The sequence below is a fragment of the Brachycentrus maculatus genome, unplaced genomic scaffold (assembly GCF_059751285.1).
Source record: "Brachycentrus maculatus isolate JH-2025_06_01 unplaced genomic scaffold, ASM5975128v1 h1tg000258l, whole genome shotgun sequence".
NCBI classification, from domain to species: Eukaryota; Metazoa; Arthropoda; class Insecta; order Trichoptera; family Brachycentridae; genus Brachycentrus; species Brachycentrus maculatus.
In genome coordinates, this window is record NW_028281009.1 from 545206 (window position 1) to 569295 (window position 24090).

A 24090-nucleotide genomic window follows, 5' to 3' on the forward strand; every position below is an offset into this window, starting at 1 on the left:
GTGTAACATTCACTAATTCGACCCATTATTGACAACCACACTACTTAAATTCTTTATATATGTTCTATACATATAAAGTATTTTTCTCAAGTTCTATAATATATATGAACCAATTTTGAAAAATTGTTCTTGAATCACTAGAACTTCACTCGAGACATCTATTGGTGAGATGAACAGAAGCTTTTTATTGAGCAGAAACTCTTTTATTAGTATGTGAGGTCATTGGAGATAATCCAGGTTTTGTGAACAAGTATTTGGGCACACTTAAAATGTTGTAAATATTATTTATTTATTTTTAAAAAGAGAAATATTTATGTTTTTATTATTTACACAAATATTTCATTTTCATACTATTTCTGTGGGCCTAAGCGGTTAATTATTAGAAAAAGGTATAAATATAATTCATTTTTGAATATATGATATATAAATTTGATCCTTCGTCCGCCTCCGAAATGTATTCATTAGCGCTTTTGTCTGACATGCGTCAAAATTAATAAGCGGGTATTTTTTTCAAAATTTCATATTTTGACCAAGTTAATAGTGCATCTATCTGATTTGGTGTCCTATGCACCATTGGATTTGGAAAAGGGTCAGAAAAAGATTGAAATATTAATTCAAATTGCTAGTGATAAAATTACTGTGCATATGTGAATACTTATAAACTCAATGAAGACATTCTTGAAGTAATTCATGAAATATTATTACTACTTACAACAATTTGAGTGTGTCCAAATACTTGTTCACAAAATCTGGATTGTCTCCAATTACAGGAGTTATTTTCATATTAATTTTTTTACTACTTATTGGGACACATTGACGTATTGAGGACATACAATAAACTTTTGAAACATTAACATTTATTTTTAATTCATCTACAGAAAAAAAATATATTAGGGGGTAAAAATATATTTGCCAAGAAGCAATATTTTACAACCAACCAAAATATAACCTGATCATATTGTATTATCTCGTTCTTGATCGTCTTCCTTTTTCCCCTTAGCTAATCCCTATATCCCCAGATCCTATTCCCTACGTCTTCCTTATTTTCATTATTTTTTTAGTTATTTTGGAAATAAGGCACAATAACTCAGACAGGCCCGGGGTTGAGCTTTCATTCTGTGTCTTCTGACGTCCATACTCTCCCCCATTTCGAACTAATGTCCCGCGAATGACTTTAGGTACAACAATTTACATAAAAAGGGAAAATTATATCAGACACTTTTCTAATTTTCGTGACGCGTTGTTTTCTCAAACGCGCAGAAATTGGATTGAACGAAGACACTTTGCGTTTCATTACAATCTCGGGATTACTAATGACTCAGTTATGTACATAAATTATATGTAATAATAACAGAGTAGTTTAAATGAGTACAAGGCTTGGCAAATATGTACCTACCAGCCGAAAATAAAGCGAGTTTTTTTCTAAAAAATTAATTCGCTTCGCGAATATCTTTCCGATGGCTTCTATCTGTTTCTGCTTGACCTGTGCCCGAAACTATCTTCTTCGAAGATTGGAACATAGTCGAGTAAAACAACAGACTAAGAAGATAATAAATTATTTATTAAAGTACATGTTTTTTTTTATTTGTATAAATTAGTGTACCTATGGAAACGCGACAGAGCAAAGTCGGTTAGTGGTTTTCACTTTTTTTATCAGTCTTCGTTCGCCGATCCTTTCCGGCAGCTCGTCAGGGGGGTCCCGATCCCCGGGGGGCGCGGGCGGGCGGGGGCGGCGGGGACGGCGGGCGGGGGGCTAGCCCCGGGGCGGATGCTCACGCGGGTACGGGTCTACGGGGGTCAACTCGCCACTCCGCCGTCGGGGAGCAACTCTATCTGGAGCGGCCCTCGCGGGTACCTCTCGGGCTCCGCGGGCCGGAAGGGCGCGAAGTCCTCGTGCAGCTCTCGGATGTCGATGGCGCACACGGCCTCGCTGAAGGCCCCGGTGAATATCAGGCTGCGGTAGGCGTGCGCCGCGTAGTTGGGCGCGCACTGGATGCCCCACGAGACGGGCGAGCCCTCCGTGCCCGCGGCGCGCAGCACGAGCGTGACGGCGCCAAAGCAGGCCGCGTTAGTGGGGAAGGCGCGCAGCAGCACGGAGCCGAGCCCCCGCGTCAGGAAGCCGTAGCCCTCGGCCGCCGCGCTCTGGCGCACGCAGTCCAGCGCGCCGCGGTACCGGCGCGGCCCGTCCATGCCGTCCGCCTGCACGCGCGACTTCACCACGTCCACGGGGAACGACACCAGCCAGGACAGCACGCCCGCGAGCCCCCCGGCCAGCAGCGTGTGCGCCACGCCGCAGGGAGCGCCGTCCGTGCGCCGCGTTAGCACCTCGTAGGACAGGAAGTACGTGGATAGGCCGGGCGCGTCGCGCAGCGCCGTGAGCCCGAGCCCCCGGAACACGCCGCGGGCCCCCTCGGCGCGCGCCACGGCGGCCAGGCACGCCAGCGGGCCCCCGCCGCCCCCGCCCAGCTGCAGGCGCGTCTTGGCCAGCTCCACGGGACTGCAGATGAGAGACTGCGCCAGGCCGGCGGCCGCCCCCGCGATGGCGGCGCTATAGAGCGACTGCGGGTCTGGCAGGCGGCGCTGCAGCGCGCCGTACACCCCGAACACCATGGCGTTGACCCCGGCCACGCCCCCCATGGGACTGGAGAGACCCCGGTAGAGCCCCCGCACTCCCCCGCGGGTTGCCAGCTCCTTGAGGCAGCCCAGAGTGCTACTGTAAGCGGCTCCCGGCATCTGCATATGGACCTTCACGGTGTCGAGGGGATGCCCTACCAACACTCCGGCGCAACCTAGAACCAGAGATACACCCGAAGTTAATAACCAATACGCATTTACCAGATTCAACTATATAATATACCTAATCATAATCAGCTAGCGACTATTCGCGCTGTTTTACAATAAACTGAATAAACATTTCATCCGTATCATTATGATATAATATTCAAACATTGACCTAAAGACGTGTTTTGATCACACCAAAAGGCCCTAGCAACAGCCGATACATTTTCCAGCAATATTGTTTTACATATATTATATTTTCACAGTTTGAGATACCCCGAGACTGTTGCGCCAGAATTCATTTACACGCGCACAAATATACAAATAAGCACTAAATTGTATAATATAACAAATCTAATCACTGAACGGTGGCAATTGCGAATCACAATTTCCGAAAGGTCACCATTATCGGAGTTCATTCAGCACCCACACACGAGCAAGAATTTATAATTCACGTATATAATAACGTGATATGCACGGTATATTGAATGACAGATCATTTTGTTTGTGTGCAATCAATAATAACCCTAGTATCAAAAATACAGGCAGATAATTAAATAAAACTGGAATTTTTCTTCGGTAAAAGCTTTCGAAAACAAACAGTGTCCAACGGGAATTAAATGTTTTCTTCCCGAATATTGTTACTTGTCTCTTATGAAAAAATACTAGATCCGGCAAAAAAAGGGATTTGCGAGATGCATCTCTATATTTCTAAAATACAACAAAAGAAAAACAATAGGATAATTTAGATTTTCTAAAATACTTTATCGCACGTAACATTGCATGAAACCCCCGTAGTGTAATAGTCAGCACGCTCTACTATTACACTACGGGGTTCCACCTTCTGAAGGTCCCGGGTTCGATTCCCAAGGGGGGGAGTCAAATAAATAGAAGTGATTTTTTCACTTCAATATTTATTCAATATTACCCTGGATTAGAACCCGAAACGGAGGATTGATCCCCTATCCTTCTTGTGTAAACGATCGAGATAACACTGCGTTTATATGATGCAGTGCCCTGTGCACCATTGAGGTTTGAAGAACATTGCTTGCCAGTTTGGTCCTTCCGGTGAAACATTCCATGCTAATCACGTCAAGTGAATTATCAAGAGCATTCTGACTAATATTTACCAAATGCTCTGTATAAAAGAGTTATCGAACATACGGCCCAAAATGAAAGAAAATAATCTTAGTGCAGTAAAATGCACATTTGTTCTTAACTAACTGAGTAGTTCAACAATGCATACCTACCCTAAAAAATCTTTACAAATGAGAAATATGGGTAATTTATCGATTCATACGTTATTTGTATACATTAATGCCTTAGTGTTCAAACGTAGGTACTAATTACGGTAATGGTGAATGATAGGCTACGTTTTTAAAAAAATATGTGAGAAAATTATAATATTTTCTTATCAGTAGATAGTTGATATTAGGGTGAAGACGTCTCGCAGCAGCAGTGACTATTTGTGGCGTAAATCGAGGGTAAACAAACGTGTAAAGTGATCACTTAAACCAGCCTATGACGGTCGTCAGCCCCGTAAATGCCCAGACATCCATATTTTTCTTCATCTTTGATGAGATGTTAAAAAATAATATGAAAATAACTCCTGTAATTGGAGATTTTGTGAACAAGTATTTGGACACACTCAAAATGTTGTGTAAAGGAGGTTATATCAGGCTCTGTTGAATGAAATCTTTTCATTAAAAATTTAAATATATTAATTAAAAGATGAATTTCAACGATGATATCATTAAAAGATGAATATCAACGATGAATATGGAAATTTGTGTTCTACTCGGCATTGTGATCGCTTACATAGTAAGTCAATATTCGTATCGTAATGTGTCCCTATTTTCACATAATTTGTCTTTGACTTGAGCTTTGATCTTTCCCTTTTCCCCTTTTCCTCCATCCCGTCCCTCTTCCAGGTATTTATATTATATTAAATTACAAATGTGAAGTTTTGTAACTGGAAAAGTACAAATACCTTTTTGTGTTACTCGTTAATGTAAATGAATTTATGTAACTGTTATGTAAAATTTCCAAATAAAATAAAATAAAATAAAGTACTGAAAGTCTCATTTGTTTTGTATAATGCAACTGAAATATGAACAAAATATTTTCCAAGATAAAATGACCTTATGATTTGTTTTAAAAAATCATAAAGTCATAATTTATTATCAAATTATCAACTGGATAAAAAATGATGAGGAAAAATACATCATATAAGTATTTTTTTATTTGTTAATTAATGTATGCAAGCAAAATATTTTACAAAAATCTTAACATTATTTGATGTTTTAAAATTTATTGTAGATTAGACAAGCTTTCCAATTCATGATTTCTTAGTAGATTTAAAAATTATAAAGGAGGTTGCGAAAACCGCTCCTACTCGTAGTAGACTGCAAATGAATAGAAACCACAAAACCGAAAATTCATCATTTTTTAGATATTATTTTATTTTCATTATTTAAATCATAACAGGTAAAAAATAAATTTTGATATAAAGGTCGCCAAAAAGTTGTTTTTAAACTTAATTCTTAGCGACTTGAAAGTTCAATTTACAACCCCTAGCGCCTTACGGCTGTCCAAACTCAAAACACAGTAAGGGACATTTTTTTTGTAGTACCTACGTTTTTTTTTTTTTTGGACTAAGTAGATTCCACTTAGTCCAAAAATGCAAAAAAAACGTACTACAAAAAAATGTCCCTTACTATGTTTTAAGTTTGGATAGCCGCCTATCCAATACTGTTGTGATCTAGCTATTTATTTTAAACCCACTATCCATCAATCATATTGTCATCTATATCCCATAAAATAAATTCCACTCCTGACTACTCACAGCTCTGATTATCTTCCCTACATAAATAGTTATAAATCCCTGACAGAGATTTCGTAAATATTGTAAAAGCTATTTGAAAACGTATTTTATTACTCCTTTCAGTTACAAACGGTTTCAGGATTGTCTCTGCAATCGTCAAGTATTTTTCGTTGTAAAAGGTAATCGAAAAATATTGTTAAAGCTAATCGAAAACGTATTCTTAACTGTTTTCAGTTACAAACACCAATTTCAGGATTGTCACTGCAATCGTCAAATTGTAAAAGCTAATCGAAAAATATTGTAAAAGCTAATCGAAAACGTATTTTTAACTATTTTCAGTTACAAACACCAATTTCAAGATTGTCACTGCAATCGTCAAATTGTAAAAGATAATTGAAAAATATTGAAAAAACTAATCGAAACGTATTTTTAAGCATTTTTCGTTGTAAAAGCTAATCGAAAAATATTGTAAAAGCTAATCGAAAACGTATTTTTAACTGTTTTCAGAGTTGAAACTCGTTGAAAAGAGTTACAAAGAGTTTCAGGATTGTTACTGCAATCGTTGAGTATTTTTCATTTAGCATCTTGTGTTTTTATATTAATTTGAATAACGTCAATAATCTATAAACAGCAAAAAGTCTTTTAAAATCCTTTGTTTCTATGATAAAACGTGTGCATTTTAATAAATTTTTAAAAATAATGTACTCATACAAATAATATAAAACAAATTAAAAATATATTAGTGTCTTATCGTGGTGTTTGAATCGTTGACTTTTATGCCAGGGTTTAATTACAAGTAATCTGTTATTTTGTCTAAATTTAAACAAACAAATATTATTATATTAACATATCCCAAAGATAATAATATTAGCAGTAAATAAATATATTAACGTTGCCTTATTTTCCATTACGTTTATTTTAATAAACTTATAAATTAAACATGGTTATTTTTAGTATCTAAACGAAAGATTAATGATAAATATAAACAAATTAATTCGTAATAATAAAATATCACTAACCGGTTTGTTTTACGCGAATTCTATCAAATTAATTAGATGGAGTGCGTTTTAAAAAATTATTTTTTTTCACCGAAATGTCAATGGTGATAACTTGAAGCATATGCACAATTTTCGAAATTTGAGTAATGTGGTTGTCAATCTTGGGAAAAATGTGTAATTTGATCGCTTAAATCAACTAATGACAGGTCGTGAGCCCTGTAAAAAAGTGCCCAGATATTCCCATTTCAATTAAAACTTCTTCATTAATTGATTCGGCAGTTACTTTGTGGTAAAATCTTTAAAAAAAACTTATTTTTTTGTAAATCTTTTAATTTTTAATTTAAGTTATACTTGGTAAATATCACTATTTCTTAAAATCTATTGAGACACGTGTTTTGATGCATTCCGCATCATTTTCAAATACTGTATGTAAAGCTAATTATAAATTTTAGATTTGGGTCCGTGGGACGTTGTCCGTGTTTGTGGTATGAATAAAATAAATAAAATAATTAATATGAATAATAAATTGTGAATTTATCAATATGATTAAATAATTACCCCCAACACATCCGGCGAAGAAGTCGAGCGCCATATTACGATAGTTTTCCAAACTATAGTCAGGGGGCGAGGGGGGGAGGTTGGCCACGGGCAGAGTGGGGTTATCTTGCGTCTCGCTCTCCCTACCCAGATGGCGATATCTGATGTCCTTGTCTCTGGTTGCACCTGAAAAACCATTTCAGTACGATAAAGAAAGATTGCAAAGCAACATATCGTGGGTATACTAGCAAAAAAAAATAACTTTAAAATCCCTCTTATCAAGCTTTTAGCCTGATTAAAATACCCGCTATTTAACTTGAAGTTTGATTTTCTTTTAAAATCACATATCGTAGTCATACAAGAGAAAGTGACCAACTAACAAAACGTAAAATGTTCAGGAGGGCCATTAAAGTCACTTTTGCTTGGCAAGAAAATAAACATCAATGCAGTTAGTCATTTTCAACAAGGCAATATATTACACTTCCAAGTTTAAAATCCTTTTGGATTTTTTCAGGGCAATATTAAGCTAGTAAGATATCAAATAGTCAATGATCACGTTTTTGTAAAAAATGCACTTGGTCACTTTCTCCTGTATGACTACGATATAAATGACATTTCAAACTATTAAGTGTATTTTGCCAGTTTATAGAACGTTTTAAGCTTTATAATATGCATCACTAAGTCGAAATTTCATATTTTCGAGTTAACGTTTTTGGGCAGTATTTTTTAAGCAAGCTTCTATTTCGAGAGTTTCTTTGTAGATAGGAACTAAACAATTGAGAAAATGGTATATAAAAGTAAAAATCATAATTTCCAGGTTCTTTTTTTGCATTTATTTCTTGATTGGCGGGAATCGAACCCGATACAGAAGTTTCGCAGTTTGACTGCCCATAATACGCCTTTCTTAATAAGACAATTTGATATTTTACTTAATTTACAGCCATTTAACGATTAAACAATTCAAGGAAAATTTCCTTCGAATCGGGTGAATCGTTTACAGAAATTACTTGTACAGAAGCAGTTTTATCTCGATTGGAATTTTTCCAAAACTACTCATGCGATAGTGAAAATGGTTCCATCACAATCAGTGAATTTATAAATGATTAAATTTATTAACAATCTACAGATTATTAATTTTGTAAACACTTAACAAAGGGAAAAGCTCTTTTGCGATCATAAATTTACTAACCTAATCGCTCAGCAAAGAAAAGGTTCTATTGCTATTAGTTAATTTATAAACCTAATCGCTCAACAAAGGAAGAAGTTCTATCGCGATTAGTGAATTTATAAACCTAATAGCTCAACAATGGAAGAAGTTCTATCTCGATTAGTGAATTTATAAACCTAATCGCTCAGCAAAGAAAAAATTCTATCACGATTAGTGAATTTACAAATTTATTTACTTGACGATGAAGAGTGATAAGTAAATTGTTTTTAAAAAATATGTAAATTACAAAATATCCATGTTTTAGTTGCAAAAAGTTTTACATACAGCATTCAATATTTACAATCAAAACCCGTCATTTAGAATTTAATTAGGAAAAACATTTTCAAAATTTAATCTTAATATTTTGAATATATTTTATAAACGTTTTTTTTACATTTAATTTTGAAAGAAATCATGGTCTATTTTGTTTAGTTACTCAAATTCGCGTGAAAACATCACATGCTCTGATTTTTTAAAACATGCTTTAGTTTTTCCCAGATTTATTTAAATTTGACACAGTTATATTCGATATATTTTAATGTTTCACTGAAGTTTTTTGGTGAAATATTTAGCCAAAAATAAAGCATACTGTTAAAAATTTAAGTAAGAACAAAATCGATGTTGTAAATGCATATTTCGATGCATATGAACAAATAATTTAGCTGCTCGTATGACATACAAAATGCACGAAAAGAAGATGAAAACATGCAATCAAATTGTGTATCATTAAACAAAGCTCCGAAATCTCGAAAACAACAGACACAATGTGTAACTATTGATCGTAAAATTATTTGAACTCACATGTTGAAATAAATATTTATACACTTACACAAAAAAAAAACAAATCAAAATATAACTTGGTCACAGTTATCACTATAGTGTTCAGTGTGAGAATGATCGGTATGTGCTAGCTCTACAAACGTCCAGTGGAGATGTGCGAAGATGTGATTATTGATGGAAAATAAATAACCCAAGAGAGGTCCGGCGTCTGGTGTTATCGGGGGGTCAGGCCCCGCGGAGCGCCCCTCCACTGGGCCCCTGGTCAGCGCCACTACGCAGTCCCTCATGCTGGGGTCTGAAATCAAACACATCGTCATAATGTCGTGAAAATTCCTGTCAACAAAACAACGTGAAAAAATCGCGTGCGTAAGCTAGGTGACTTCGCTGAAAAAAAAAACTCTGATAAAGCAGGGAAGTACTATTTTAAAACAACTTAAAAAAATGAGAGAAATATGCGAGATCGAATATGTCGTTGGGCGGGGAAAACAACGAAGAACACAATATTTTTTTAATGGGAGTTTTTTTTTAAATAAAGAAAAAAATGAGAGAAATATGCGAGATCGAAGATGTCGTTGGGCGGGGAAGACAACGAAGAAGACAATGTTTTTTTTAAGTGGGAGGGTTTTTTTTGGCACCTAGTGAGAGGATGTTACTGCCAGTCTTATTTTTATTTACAAACAAAATAATAATTATAATAAAATTACAATAACAAATAATAAAAAAAAACTCTCTATCTTTTTAAAAATTATGAACGCAATTCTAGAATTAGGTTCAGAAAGAAGGGTGGATACTTGGGTGGGGAGTTGGATTCCTGCCTGTGTTAAACTATTTAGAAAGTTCTCTTTTTCTGTTGAGAGCAGACACTGAAAGAACGTATGATTGGCATTCACTATATGTTGCATTTATTATTTACCTTGCTTATTATGTACAAGGTTTATTGATCAATTAGTGGATTTCTTTCTTCTAGCTAGTAACATATTTTATTTTTATCTGTATTGGGAACATGAAGGATATACTAGTGTGGGCCAATCATGAACTTGATCGAAACAAGAAGACAATAATATGCGTATGTTAGGAGAATGGAACCATCCAGACTCCCCACACATTGCACTACACAGCCAAGCCTAAGGTAGACGAATCGCAGGAGTCTAGTCATTCTTAAAACTAGGCTAATCTTTCTTTCCTTTAACATGGTAGCCAAACGCGCTAATGACTACACTATGGAGGTGTACCAACCTTATTATAACACTATTAACTATTATAAATACAACAAAAAGTGTCTTCATCACCTGATATGTTAAACGAGTATATTATACTGACAAATAAAAAATGTATTCAGTATTCCATATTTTTGCGCTGTCATATGCTTGAAATAAGAATCGTTTGAGAGTTAGAATAATACACCGTTTCAAAAAGTACTTAACTCTTTATAAAACAAGCATAAGTCAAAATCGAATTACAAAGCATTAACAAACTAAATAAATTCAACATAAAAAAGCAACCCAGGTGATAAGCAAAGAAAAACCACCAAGATCATAATACTAAAAATAATAAACTTTATTTCGGCTCAACTAACCTTTGGGTGCAATACTTAGTCATATTTTAAATTTATGTTTTACTTGGTAAATACCACAAGAGATAAGAAATAATTAAGAAATATCTTAAAATCTATTGTGACACGTGTTTTGATGCATTCCGTTATTTTCAAACACCGCGGTGCACCGTATTGATGCTAAAAACTGAAATATAAATTTGATGGATATTACCACAGAAGGACGGCTGAATCAATTTACGAAATTATTGCCGCCATATTTTGTGTACAACTTACTACATAGTATTGTAAAAATAACAAAAATAACAAACAAAAAATAGCAAAAAATATATAAATATTATAAATAACATTTCGGAGAGATGAGATGAGAAGATCAGCTTCCTGGCAATCGCAACACGCGCTCCAATGCTGCCACATGTCCGATCCCCATCTGTGTTCCCAAAAAAAGTTTTGTAATGAGGTTGAAGGTTGGATGATTTCAATAGTTTTTTTTTTTTTTTTTGAATATTGAAAGCATTAACTTTGTGGATCATCTTGATAAATTATTTCGAGAAATAAAAATACTTTGTATTCTGATCCACTCACATTTTTATTTTACCAACTAGTTTCGGCAACAACCTGTTGCCCTCTTCAGGGTTACATTTATAACTAAATATATATATATAAATAAACAGTGAACAAGTTATTGGGTTTCAAAAGGGTAGGGGTGGGGGTAATGGTGTTTTAAGGAGGGGTGAGAGCAAGGTACCGGGATATACAATTAAAAATTCCCAACAATTGGTCGACTCACTTAATGAACATACGTTTCCAAACAACACTAAGTTAGTGTCATTTGATATAAAAAACTTATTCACTAATGTTCCGATTAAAGATAGTAAAGTCATTATTAAAAATTTGATAGATAATTCAAATTCCACAGGAGAATTTAAAAAAGATCTGTATAAATCAATTTGCATTTGTTTAGATCAAAGCTATTTTAGATACAACAATATTGTATATAAACAAAAAGAAGGGCTACCTATGGGAATGCCAACTAGTCCATTAATAGCAGACATATTTGTAAATGACTTGGAAACAAAATTATTTAATTGTAAATCATTGTTATTAAAACACGTAGTTTTTTGGAAACGATATGTTGATGATGTGATATGCGCATTTACTGGAAGCGATCGCCAACTCAAATTGTTCCTCAACCTCCTAAATTCCTTTCATCCGAAAATCCAATTCACCGTAGAAATAGAACAAAATCATTCTTTAAACTTTCTTGATTTAAATTTAACATTAAATAAAAACAAAATCGAATATAAAATATACCGCAAACCTACGTACACTGATATAATAATTCATAATTCTTCCAACCATCCAATCTCACATAAACACTCCGCATTCCATTCTATGATTCACCGTTTAGTAAATATTCCCATGTCAAAAAATAATTTTCTAATAGAACTTAACACAATAAAAACTATTGCATTTAATAATGGATATAACCCAAATATAATCGACAATATTTTAAACAAAAATCAAAAATTAAAATTTAATAATAAACATCTTTATTCAAGCAACATAGATTTAAATGACAATAGACGATGGAGGAGATTTTTGTTTATTAATAACTTTAGCAATCAAATTCTAAAAGACTTACCTAATGACATAAAACCTGCTTTTTACACAAACAACAATTTAGGAAATTTTATTAAAAATGTAAAAGACGTAACAAATAAATTAAATAAATCGGGGGTTTACAAATTAACTTGCCATGATTGTAATGCATTCTATATTGGAAAAACATCGCGTTCATTTAATATTAGAATTAAGGAACACATGAGATGTCTTAATAATAATAATTTTTCAGAATTTGCGGACCACATCTTATCTAATAATCATTCGTTCAATTTTGAAGATGGGATAAAAATTTTGCATTGTAATAACAGAACTAGCCAAATTAATAATTTAGAGGTGTTAGAAATAAAAAAAGCGGTTAAACAAAAATTAAATATAATTAATAACCAAATAAACATTAGCCAAAGTCCCATTTTTAACATTTTTCCCATAAAATCAAACCCAACCTAAACAGAGTTATCCCCTTCCTTGCTCTCACCCCTCCTTAAAACACCATTACCCCCACCCCTACCCTTTTGAAACCCAATAACTTGTTCACTGTTTATTTTTATATATATATATTTAGTTATAAATGTAACCCTGAAGAGGGCAACAGGTTGTTGCCGAAACTAGTTGGTAAAATAAAAATGTGAGTGGATCAGAATACAAAGTATTTTTATTTCTCGAAATAAGTTTTTTTTTAATTACCTAACGTCCAAGTGACTCTGAAATCTAGCTACGGCTTATGCAACACCGTTTATCATGTCCCTACTCAGGCTTCTACTTTATAAGTTTCATAGCCTATGCCTACTTGTGAGTGGATTTACTCTTTATGTTTAAAGTTACTATAATTTCATGTAATTCATGAGTGAAAATTATAGGCAAAAACACTCTCGCTATCTCGCTAGAGGCATGTCCTCTCTCCCGGAAGCCTGCCACTTATCTTATTATAATATGTGTAGATAGATGCACAGGGCACTGCATTGTATTGACGCAGTGTTATCTGGATCAATACTTATATGAAAGCAGGGTGATCAGTCCTGCGCTTCAGGGACCAGTCCAGAGATTTATTAAATAAATATTCGTGTGTAAAATCACTAATATTTATTTTCACCCCCCCCCTGAGACTCGAGCCCGGGACCTCCTGCACGGTAGCTAAATACGCTAACCATTACACCACGGAGGTGGACATGTTATTTACGAGGAACAAAAAGCCATTGGAATAAAATAGTCATTGTTAATATCTGAAACACATCGCTCGTGAAATGTCGAATCATGGCACTAATATACCATCTTAGCTTGTCTCTACTCGTACGTAAGTTTACTTTTTGTGATTTTTTGGCATGCTCGCCCATCTTTTGCAACTAAGAAATGCAGATATTGCGCAGTGCATATCTTTATTTAAACACATTCAATATTATATATCATATATTGAATGTTCAAACCAAATACTGATTTTTGGAGTTTAATAAATCGTATTTAATTGTTAAAAACACATAAAAATAAAAATTGTGAATACTGTTTCGCCTTGTTATGACATTTTCAAAGTAATGTCTTGAAAATGTCATAACAAGGCGAAATGTTTTAAACAATAAAAAACATAAATTAAACGCCAAATCTTTACATAAATACATTTATTATTTGATTATTTTGTGACATCTCATCAAAGATGAAGAAGAATATGGAAGTCTGGGCATTTACGGGGCTGACGACCGTCATAGGCTGGTTTAAGTGATCACTTTACAGATTTAGTGAACAAGTATTTGGAAACACTCAAAATGTTGTAAACATTTATTATTACTTAACAAGAAGCAGAAAAAAACGACACTTTATTTTATTCACGTTATCTTACATTATTAAAATAATGTTCTTATTTAAAGACAAAAATTTATTAAATCCTTTTTAAATAAAAGACTTTTTATTTGCTTTGCGCGTAAATCCGGTCCTGCTATTTAATCTTTTAAGTTCCTGTGACCTCGATGCCTGATTTCCTCCATAGTCCCTCTCTGACGCCCAGCCCTGTTCATTACGCATTAATTATTTCCCAAATATACCCCTTAAAACAAATTCGACGATTGTTTACAAGCAATTACAATGTTTAGATAACCAAATATCTAACTATTACTATCAGTGATTTGTACGCCTAGATTTCAAACGCCGCTAACTGAAAAACAACGATTACCTAGGATCAAGAATTCCTCGAATATGTTTGACAATATTTTTTTTTTTACTCTGATATCGACTTTTTTCATCGCGTTTCATGTTTTAACGCCGCAACACTGACATCGATGAACACCCCTTGTACTGAATAGACATCACTTACATTTTTTTTAAATACATTATATTTTTGACAGACGTAGTTAAATAGATGATCGCCAATTGCAAAATGAATTCTTCTTCTTCTTTTTGATGTAGGCCTTGTGGTCTGTTTTAAGAGGGATTAGCCTCCTGCGATTTCGATTCCCAGCTGCCAATCCATCTCTATGGTGGTGTGCGCGGGAGTTGTCTACCTTGGAGTTTGCCGTGCGATGTATCCAGATTGTGCATTGTCCACGTCTGGATGTTTCCATTCTCCTCACACCACTGTCTTCTTCGTTGGTTTCCCCACCTAACGACATCTTCCATCTCGCGTAATTCTCTTATCCTGGTGTTCCTTATTCTATCTCGTAGATTCTTGTCAGATATGCTCCTTAGATTCTTCATTTCTTACACTCTTAGAGCGTTTTTTGTTACTGCGGTGTCAGCTCTGCTTTCGATCCCATATATTATGTCATTATGGGTCGCTCAGAATTTTTGTTTTATATATTTTAATTTTGATGCCGATCAGGGTCTGTCAGGGTTTTTCCATATATAATTTTTCAGGCATCCAGAGATGACTTCAGTCTTGTTTACTTGCCATATCTCGATATGCTGATGAATTTAAGAAACAAAAAGTCAGAGTATATAACCGGCATACATATAACTCTTGTCAGATGAATTACAAAAACATTTATTTTCAAGTGGTCTGGGTCTAGTGATGTATTTTTCACATCTACCCACCCTTCCTAGCTGGCTACAGACAAGTCAAAAAAGTGGCGGGTTATGCTATAATTAATTCATCAGTATATGCATCTGACATTTAAGTAGTATTTTTTTGGCTACAAGTCAAATAAAGATCACTGTACATATCGCTCATTCCTTTTAACAACGTCATATATCAAAAATCGACAATTGTTATTTGCATTTTGAAGAAAAGGTATTGTGTAATTATTTTTTTGAATATTATAAATATTTTTCAAATGGAGAAAAAACATTCAGGTTTTACCTAAAAAGATCTGTTGCACAGTAAAGAGTTCAATAAGTGGCTTGATATTTATTTTCAACACATTTAATCATATTCTTAAACATTAAAAACGATCTCCTGAAAAATCAAGTTTTTTTTATATATGACGTTGTTAAAAGGAGTGAGCGACTTGTTCACGGTTCTGGGGGTTCTCCACTTACGAGTTATTTTTTACATTTTTAAGCCGGAGTGAAATACCCTAAGATTGTTAAACCTAATGCATAAACTTAAAAACGTATGTAAAGTAATAAGCCTAAAATATAGCGGCTATAATAATACCCTTGTTTGTAGAGATTTTCGCTTTGTTCTCTGAAATACTTAGTTTTACATTTAGTGTGGTTCAAGCTCAGGACAATAATTAGCCCATAACAATTAATACATTTTGTTATATTTTTAAAGTTTAAAAACGATCTCCTGAAAAATCAATTATTTGATATATGAAGCTGTTGAAAAAAGTTTACACTTCTTCATTTTCCACATTTGTAGCAAGTTTTCCTGCATTTTAGAACTTACTACATAAAAAATAATTTTATAATGTTATGGATTCTAGGTCGCGACATAAATATAATTTATTCTATGCATAATTATTTTCAATCGTTATACTTTGCAAGAGACTGTGCGTAAGTTTGTCGTAAGACGTCCTGACTTAATTCAATTGTAAATTAGACTTCTCTACTGGAATCTTCATCCGAGCTCTTTACATAACGTTTTTCTAACATCAGTACAAAAGAATTTGCAAAAATACAAGTACGAATAACTAGATCCGTGTTCTTGATGTTTTATTTTGCCTATTATTTGGAGAGTGTGGAAGTAATGGCTGGTACAAGTTCTCGATCGAAAGATTTAGTTCGGGAAAACCGTTTTTTTATTCTTTTATTCGAGAAAAAACGTCTAAAAAGATCCAAAATGTTTTACAACATTCCACTGCTTGACCACACTTTTTCAACCACCATTCATAGAATATACAAATAAATCAAAGTCAACTTGTATATTATGTTATTAAATTCAATACTTTCAACAGTGGGAACATATCGCATTGCCAGTTTTTTAAGGGCGGATATAATTTCCTGAAAATTTTCATGTATCTGTAACAATTTGACCTTTTCGATAATATCAGGAAGTTGGGCAACGTACCATTAATTTCTACATGTTACATAACGAGTATTATTAAATTTGAAGATACTTCGATAACACTTCTTGAGAAAGTATTTTGCTGATATATTGTGGCACATTTTATAAACTATATAAAATAAAACTTAAACTTTGTTCATACTTTTTATTTTTTGGTACTTTTTCCAACCAGTTTCGACAAGTATATTTTGTCATATTTAAGGGTTAGATTATCCGTTCCTGAAGATGACAAGGAGCTTGTCGAAACCGGTTGGAAAAAAGTACCAAGAATAAAAGTGGTTAAAACAAAGTTTGAGTTATAATTTACATTTGAAATAAACTCACAATTTGCAGCTGTTTGGAATTTAAATACATAAATTATCAATGTAGACTTTCGCAATCAAGGTATACGTGTACTAAGATCTATGATAAAAATGTTAATTCCGTAGTGACACTTTCTAGTTTTATAATAAAATTTAAAAAAATAGGCTAATATTGTACCAATTGTAATCACAGCTACCCACGATTGTTATGTTTATAGCAACATCAACAAAATCAGGAGTTATATAACGTGTGTTATTTAGTGATTTTTAATAATGAAATATATTTGATGAACTGGAAGTATAATATATATATATATATATAGGGTGACGCAAAATCACCCTATCGGAAGATGTTATAATTTTAGGAAATGGCGTTGAACGTCAATCATATTAGACAATTGTAAACTAGAGAGATGTTGTATACAAACGAATTCAGGTGGCACAAAAATTATCATCCGATTTTGTTTTAAATAACTTTTTGTTTGAGTAAAACCTTTTTAAAAATATTGTGGAAATGGAAAAGATGATATCCGTCAAGTGGCTGCCGCCAGTGTTGATACATATTTGTTCGCCCGTTTTATCAATTTGTTTGTATACTGCAGCTAGCTATTTAGTTCACAAATGGCAAATATGATTGACGTACGACGTCATTTTCAAAAATTATAACATCATCTAATAGGGTGATTAATTTTGCGCCACCCTGTATAACGCGGTGCAAAATATATGATAAGATAATATTTTTTAAATACCTTCTACAAAATACTTGTGCGGTTAAAAGGTCACCGATAAAATAATTTTTGCATCGAAAGAGTAATTCTGTATAACCATATCAAGGACACTTTATACAGAATTACCGTTTATTTATTACATTTATATATGAATTGGTAAAGATAAACTCGATCCAATATACAATTAATAAAAATGACCTTTTGATATCGTTTTCGATTATTTATTATTCTGAATGAATAATTCAAACTGCTTTAGTGATTTGCTCGAAATTACTGAGAAAATCGTTTGAAAAACATTACACATTTACAATCATTTAAAACAATGGCTCCATATAAAAATTTAACATCGTTAGTTCTTACAATAAATAACATTTACGTAGTGAAATCTATTTCGACCGATCAAATACTTGACTTCTGTAGTCTACAGTTGACCCGATGATGGAATGGCCACTCCGCAACCGGTAGTCTTGAAGTAGATTTTTAAGTGGTATTACACAACGTGAACGATGAATGATAAGGAGAGTGTCATATTACCTTTCATTAATTTTACCATTAGCAATATTTTTCTCCTGTGATTTATGTAATTTATTGAATTTAATAATTTTTTCATCTACAAAAACACTAGTCATTTAGATGTTAAATTTATATGTTTTCATATTCATATACAATATTTTGTATTGATCAGTATAATTATAATGTATTATTGCGTCTTAAGTTTCCCACTACATTTCCCCTACCTCCCCTAAAGAACCCTGTGTCAAAATATTGGCAATATATATATATATATATATATATATATATATATATATATATATATATATATATATATATATATATATATATATATATATATATATATATATATATATATATATATATATATATATATATATATATATATATATATATACATATATATATGTTATAAAAATTAGCATAAAAGTATTAAAGTATTAAGCTTTCAATATTTATTTTTACCCCCTGGGAATCAAGCCCATTGCCTTTAAAAGGGTAGGTTAACGCTCTAACCGTTACACTAAAAAACTCGCGAGTAAAATATTTCTTAATAAATTAATACATAAAATAAAAAGTCCCTCTCCAAGCACAAGAGTTTAGTCTCTTTTCTGGAGAGGCTCAGCTCAACTGAAATTTTAAGTTTGTATTAAGTAGAAATGTATTATTATTATTAAAACCCTTATTCGCACCCAATGGTGCATAGAGCACATAAACGCAGTGTAATCTTGATCGTTTACACATGAAGGAAAGGTGATCAACCTTCCGCTTCAGGTACCAACCAGTTCAGGGTAATATAAAATAAATATTACAGTGAAAAAATCAGTCAATATTTATTTGATCCCCCTTTGGGAATCGAACCCAGGACCTCCAGAACGGTAGCTGAGCATGCTGACCATTACACTACAGAGGTGGGCAGAAATGTATGGAAATTGTATTAAATTGAATAAAATATGTGGTTATATTAAATAAATAAAAAATAGCAAAAAAAAATTTACCCGATACTATTCATACGACAATAGTAGAATATGTATATATTTTTACGTGCGTTGATTTTGACTCACTTATGTTACAGGTTTCAAGAATCAATTATGTACGAAAACCGCAGATAGCCAATGTTTTGAATAGAATTATCAATTAAACTGAAGAAACACAAACGTCACAATATTTACGGAACTTGTGTACTTCCTTGTTGATATTATTTCACTAGGTAACAGGTTAGATTATTCAAAATTTGATCCTGAGTAAACAGAGTAAGATATCATTTTTGTGCACTAAATTGCATCGATTTTTTTAAAAGATTAATACAAAACTAACCTTTTCGGATTCGATTTGCCGAATAAGCGAGTGATAAAGCTCATTACCGCCGCAAACGAGATCGTAAACTAAAGTTTGGTCGCGTGTTTCAGACCTTGGATACACTTTCCAAAATTTACTTCCCTTAACAAAGATAATGGACCCATGCCAAGTGGAACTACTGACTTATAGAATCATAATATCTGTCGTGCAGTGCCGCATGAGGTGATAAGAAACACAATTAATGTTATAAATATCTTAACAGAGACGGATAAATTTCATTAATTGATTCGGCAGTCACTTTGTGGTAAAATCTATCCATTTTTAATTAAAGTTTTACTTTACGTGTCACAGTAGATTTTAAGAAATTGTGGTATTTACTAAGTAAAACTTTAATTAAAATTGGGTAAATTGTTTGAGAAGAGAATAAGGACGTCTTGTCTGATGTGATTGAACCTCAGTTTTTTTTAGATGGGAATTGCATTTATTATTTACCTTGCTTATTATGTACAAAGTTTATAGATCATTTAGTGGATTTTTGTTTCTTCTAATTAATTCAAAATGCTTTTATTTGAATCAGTGTTGGGAACATGAGGGATAATCTAGTGTGAGCCAATCAGGAACTTTTCATCGTTTGCTTATTGCGATTGAACCTGTATAACATTCACTATTTTGCTCATGTTTAAATTTATTGATATTTAGAGATTAAATCTTTGTAACGCTGTGCTGAAAAATTCCAGTAAACGCAGATATGACAGTCGGAGAGCGTCTAAATGTGCATACATAATCTATATATGTTGAACATTAAAAAATATACATACATATTAGCAATATTTTGCAAATATCAAAATATTTGTAAGAACATAAATACTGGAACTATCCTTCGAGATATTTTTATCAAAATTGTATACAGATGTCTTAGAGACGAATCAATTTATTTTAGAAAGAATGTCGCTACAAATACCAAGCACATTGCTTTTTAGTTCATGAGATATTCTCTCTAGCGATCTATGAAAATAATTATAATAATTATAGTTATTTTTTGAAAAATAACTCCTTTAATTAGAGATAATCCAGATTTGTGAACAAATATTTTAATACATTAAAAATGTTGTAAATAAATTATCTGTTCAAATTATAAGCCAAAATAATAAAAAGAAAATGACGTTTCTGGCGTTTCTCATGTATGTGATTATAATCCAGGATTCGGACCTCACATACTACTAAAAGAGTTTCTGCTCAATAAAAAGTTTTTCATCTCACCAATAGATGTCTCTAGTGAAGTTCTACTGATTCAAGAACAATATTTCAAAATTGGTTCATATATGTAGAACTTCCAAGAATTTGAGTAGTATAATTGTCGATCACGGGTAGAATTGGCGAATCTTACACGTGTGTAAAGTGATCACTTGAACCAGCCCATGACTGAAAATAATAATAAATCATTTAGGTATTACAAGCCGGGCCTGTATATAAATCATGTCTATTTTGAGTTTGAAGTGAAGTTAGAATGGAAAGAATTTAGAAATTCATTGGCAGTTCCGTCTACAAGCAGTTGTTGACAAAGGTTCGCAAATATACACATCTCAAATTTGTTTATCAATAGCCAAAACTTTTGTTACTCTTATTATGTATTTGGTATGTGTTATCATTACTTGCATGGCAAATCATGTAATCTGGCACCTATGCTCGTATTATGCTAGACGTATGTATCGTATGATTTTACAGTTCCACTAAATACGAGTGCATACGTCAGATTGGGCTAGTGACAAAATGCATTATGCACTAAGGGCGCTTGTCCACTACACGGAATTTTACCGTGCCGCACGTCAGTTAGCGTTTTAAAATAACGTTTGTTTTACGATGATTGACTTGGATTGGCTTGTGCTTTTGTCCATATTTTTTCGGATCGGAGCTCTTGATCGGTGCGTGAACACGTTGCGCGTAAATTCGATCACGCTAAACTGTCGTAGTCGGTTTCATTTTTCAAAACCGGACTGCCGGACGGTAAAATTCTAGGTAGTGGACAAGCTCCCTAAGGCTGGCTGTAAATGCGTATTTGTCGGGGTTAATTCCAAACCCAACAATAAACGAAAATAATTTTAAAAAAATGAGTTTAACTTATAAAGGAATAACAAACCAAAAGCTCAATAACATTCTCCTTATAATTAATAGTTCACTTTGTATAATACCACTTTTAAAAACACTACTTCGTGACTACCGGTTTCGGAATAATTATTTATTTATTTATCAAATTTAAATAAACGAGTCTCTGCTTAATAAAAGCTTCCCTCGTTCCAACATAGGTAGCTGTTGTAAACTGTGTCACGAGATTGATCAATAAAATATAGGAGTTATATTTAGTAGTGTGGTCGTCAGTCATGCGTATAATTGTTTAATGTTGCACGTGTGTAAAGTGATCACTTAACCAGCCTATGACAGGTTGTAAGCCCTGTAAATATCCAGACTTCCATATGTCAAAATGAAAGAAAATTGTTTACATATACACTAAAATACGACACTGCCAAACGTTATATTTCAGATTTATCCACTTCAAAATTAAATTTACAATTTTACCATATTTTATAATAAAATATACTTTTAAAAAATTACTATCCAATTATTACAAAAAGAATATACAAAGTCTCACGAGGTCAATCATCCCACCTATACACATTATAAATACCTACTTACCTACTATAAATATACCCACAGACATATATTTTTGACATCTGTGAATGCGACGCGTAGGTGCAGACATAAATGTCTAGATACACATGCTCATTACTAGCAGACAATGCTATTTTTGAGTAATCGCTACTTAGTAGCACGTGTGTACGTACTTTGCTAGAAATAAGCATGCTTATTTTGAGCATCCTCAAAAATCGACAATATTTTTCAATGTAAATGTTTGTCAGATATTTTATGCGGGTAAAAATTATATCTCGCATGTATACCATGTAGTATGTAGTAAGTCGATATTCATAGCGGTGTGTCTCTATTTTCACTTAATTTATCTTTGATTTGAGCTTTGATCTTTCCCTTTCCCTTTCCCCTTTTCCTCCCTCTCGTCCCTCTTCCAGGTTTTTTTTCCTCTTTCACTTTTTTGCACCCTGCTTATAAATGCAAGGTCATGCTCCGGGTAAGGGATTCTTGCACTTTTACTAGAGTGCTTTCCAGTATGCATTATGTGGGAGAAAAAATAGAGGGTAGAGCAGCGTTCAGCCGCTTCGCTCCACTACATTTAATAATAAATAAAACCCTTATCCGCACCCCAATGGTGCATAGGGCACTGTGTCTTATAAACGCAGTGTTATCATGATCGTTTTACTTATGAAGGAAAGGTGATCAGCCCTCCGCTTCAGGTACCAACCAGTCCATGGTAATATTGAATAAATATTACAGTGAAAAAATCACTTATATTTATTTTTACCCCCCTTGGGAATCGAACCAGGGACCTCCAGAACGGTAGCCGAGCGTGCTGACCATTACACTACGGAGGCGGACAAACATTTAACAAACACTACATTTAGCTCCGTAAATATTGGTCATAGTTGGTCTACAATTCCCGGCTCCGACGTTTATCCTCCTTCATTGTAGTTTTTCATCTCCGCAACTTTACTTTCCAGGTAGTCCATGTACAACTTGGTGACGACTCCGATTCTAGGATCTCCTGCGGGTTAAGGGAGTCGATGTAGTGAGCATCATACTCCAGTTGGAGAATCCACCTGTTTCGCGCAAACATTGGGCAAGATCTCAGTACGTGTTCCACAGACTGAGCAGTGGCAGAGCACTTCTTCCAGGTTAAATTACAAATGTGAAATTTTGTAACTGGAATGGTACAAATACCTGTTTTGTGTTACTCGTCAATTTTAATGTATTTATGTAACTGTTCTGTAAAATTTACAAATATAAATAAAATAATCGCAGGCCTATGAAAAGCTTTGAACATTCAATTGACGTGATTAGAAGTTATCAAAATTAATGATGAAAAAAATATGTCTCTTCGGTGACCGACGATGACCTTCTTTAAAAAGGCCTCAATGAGGGGTGGTTATCTATGTACACACATACATAATTATATTTACAATATATGTGTGTAGAATGTAGATATGTAATACGTGTATTAGCGTGCCAATATGTATTACAGGCGCACTTTTCTTAACCTGTTAAGATGGATTTTCATCTAAAATAATGCAGATTCCAAAAATACTTTAAATCTACTTTATTTTACAAAATAATAAGCAAAATGTTACAAATCATAATTCTATTTATTTGGCGATTAAATTTGCGACAAACAAAAGTCTTCATAACTGATAACGCTTCATACAGTATAAATAAATTACAATATATTCGATTTTTTTAAATAATTTATTCTATAGACGTATCCTACGAACGATGAATTGAATCTTACCTAAGTCCAATTGTAAAAAGCCATATGTATATTAAATTTTACAAAATCTCAACTGGTTGCAGCTCTGTTAGCCAAATTTCTACAACTAATGTACGCGACGCGGCGA

General features: G+C 33.6%; 1 protein-coding gene across 4 annotated transcripts; it reads right to left on the reverse strand.

Annotated features, from left to right (window-relative positions):
• Positions 1 to 1540: 1540 nt before the first annotated feature.
• On the reverse strand, positions 1541 to 19656 carry LOC148305923 (mitochondrial basic amino acids transporter-like). Of its 4 annotated transcripts, none has more exons than XM_088265812.1 (4): positions 19592 to 19656; positions 9315 to 9419; positions 7159 to 7323; positions 1541 to 2789 (listed from the first exon to the last, which is right to left on the reverse strand). In XM_088265812.1, exons 2-4 carry the CDS (start codon positions 9409 to 9411, stop codon positions 1798 to 1800), a joined length of 1254 nt encoding a protein of 417 aa, XP_088121938.1. In that variant the 5' UTR covers positions 9412 to 9419; positions 19592 to 19656; the 3' UTR covers positions 1541 to 1797. The 4 variants fall into 4 exon arrangements, with proteins under 4 accessions (XP_088121938.1, XP_088121937.1, XP_088121940.1 ...); XM_088265811.1 differs by lacking the exon at positions 19592 to 19656 and adding an exon at positions 10361 to 10378; XM_088265814.1 differs by lacking the exons at positions 9315 to 9419; positions 19592 to 19656 and adding an exon at positions 9174 to 9282.
• Positions 19657 to 24090: the final 4434 nt, after the last annotated feature.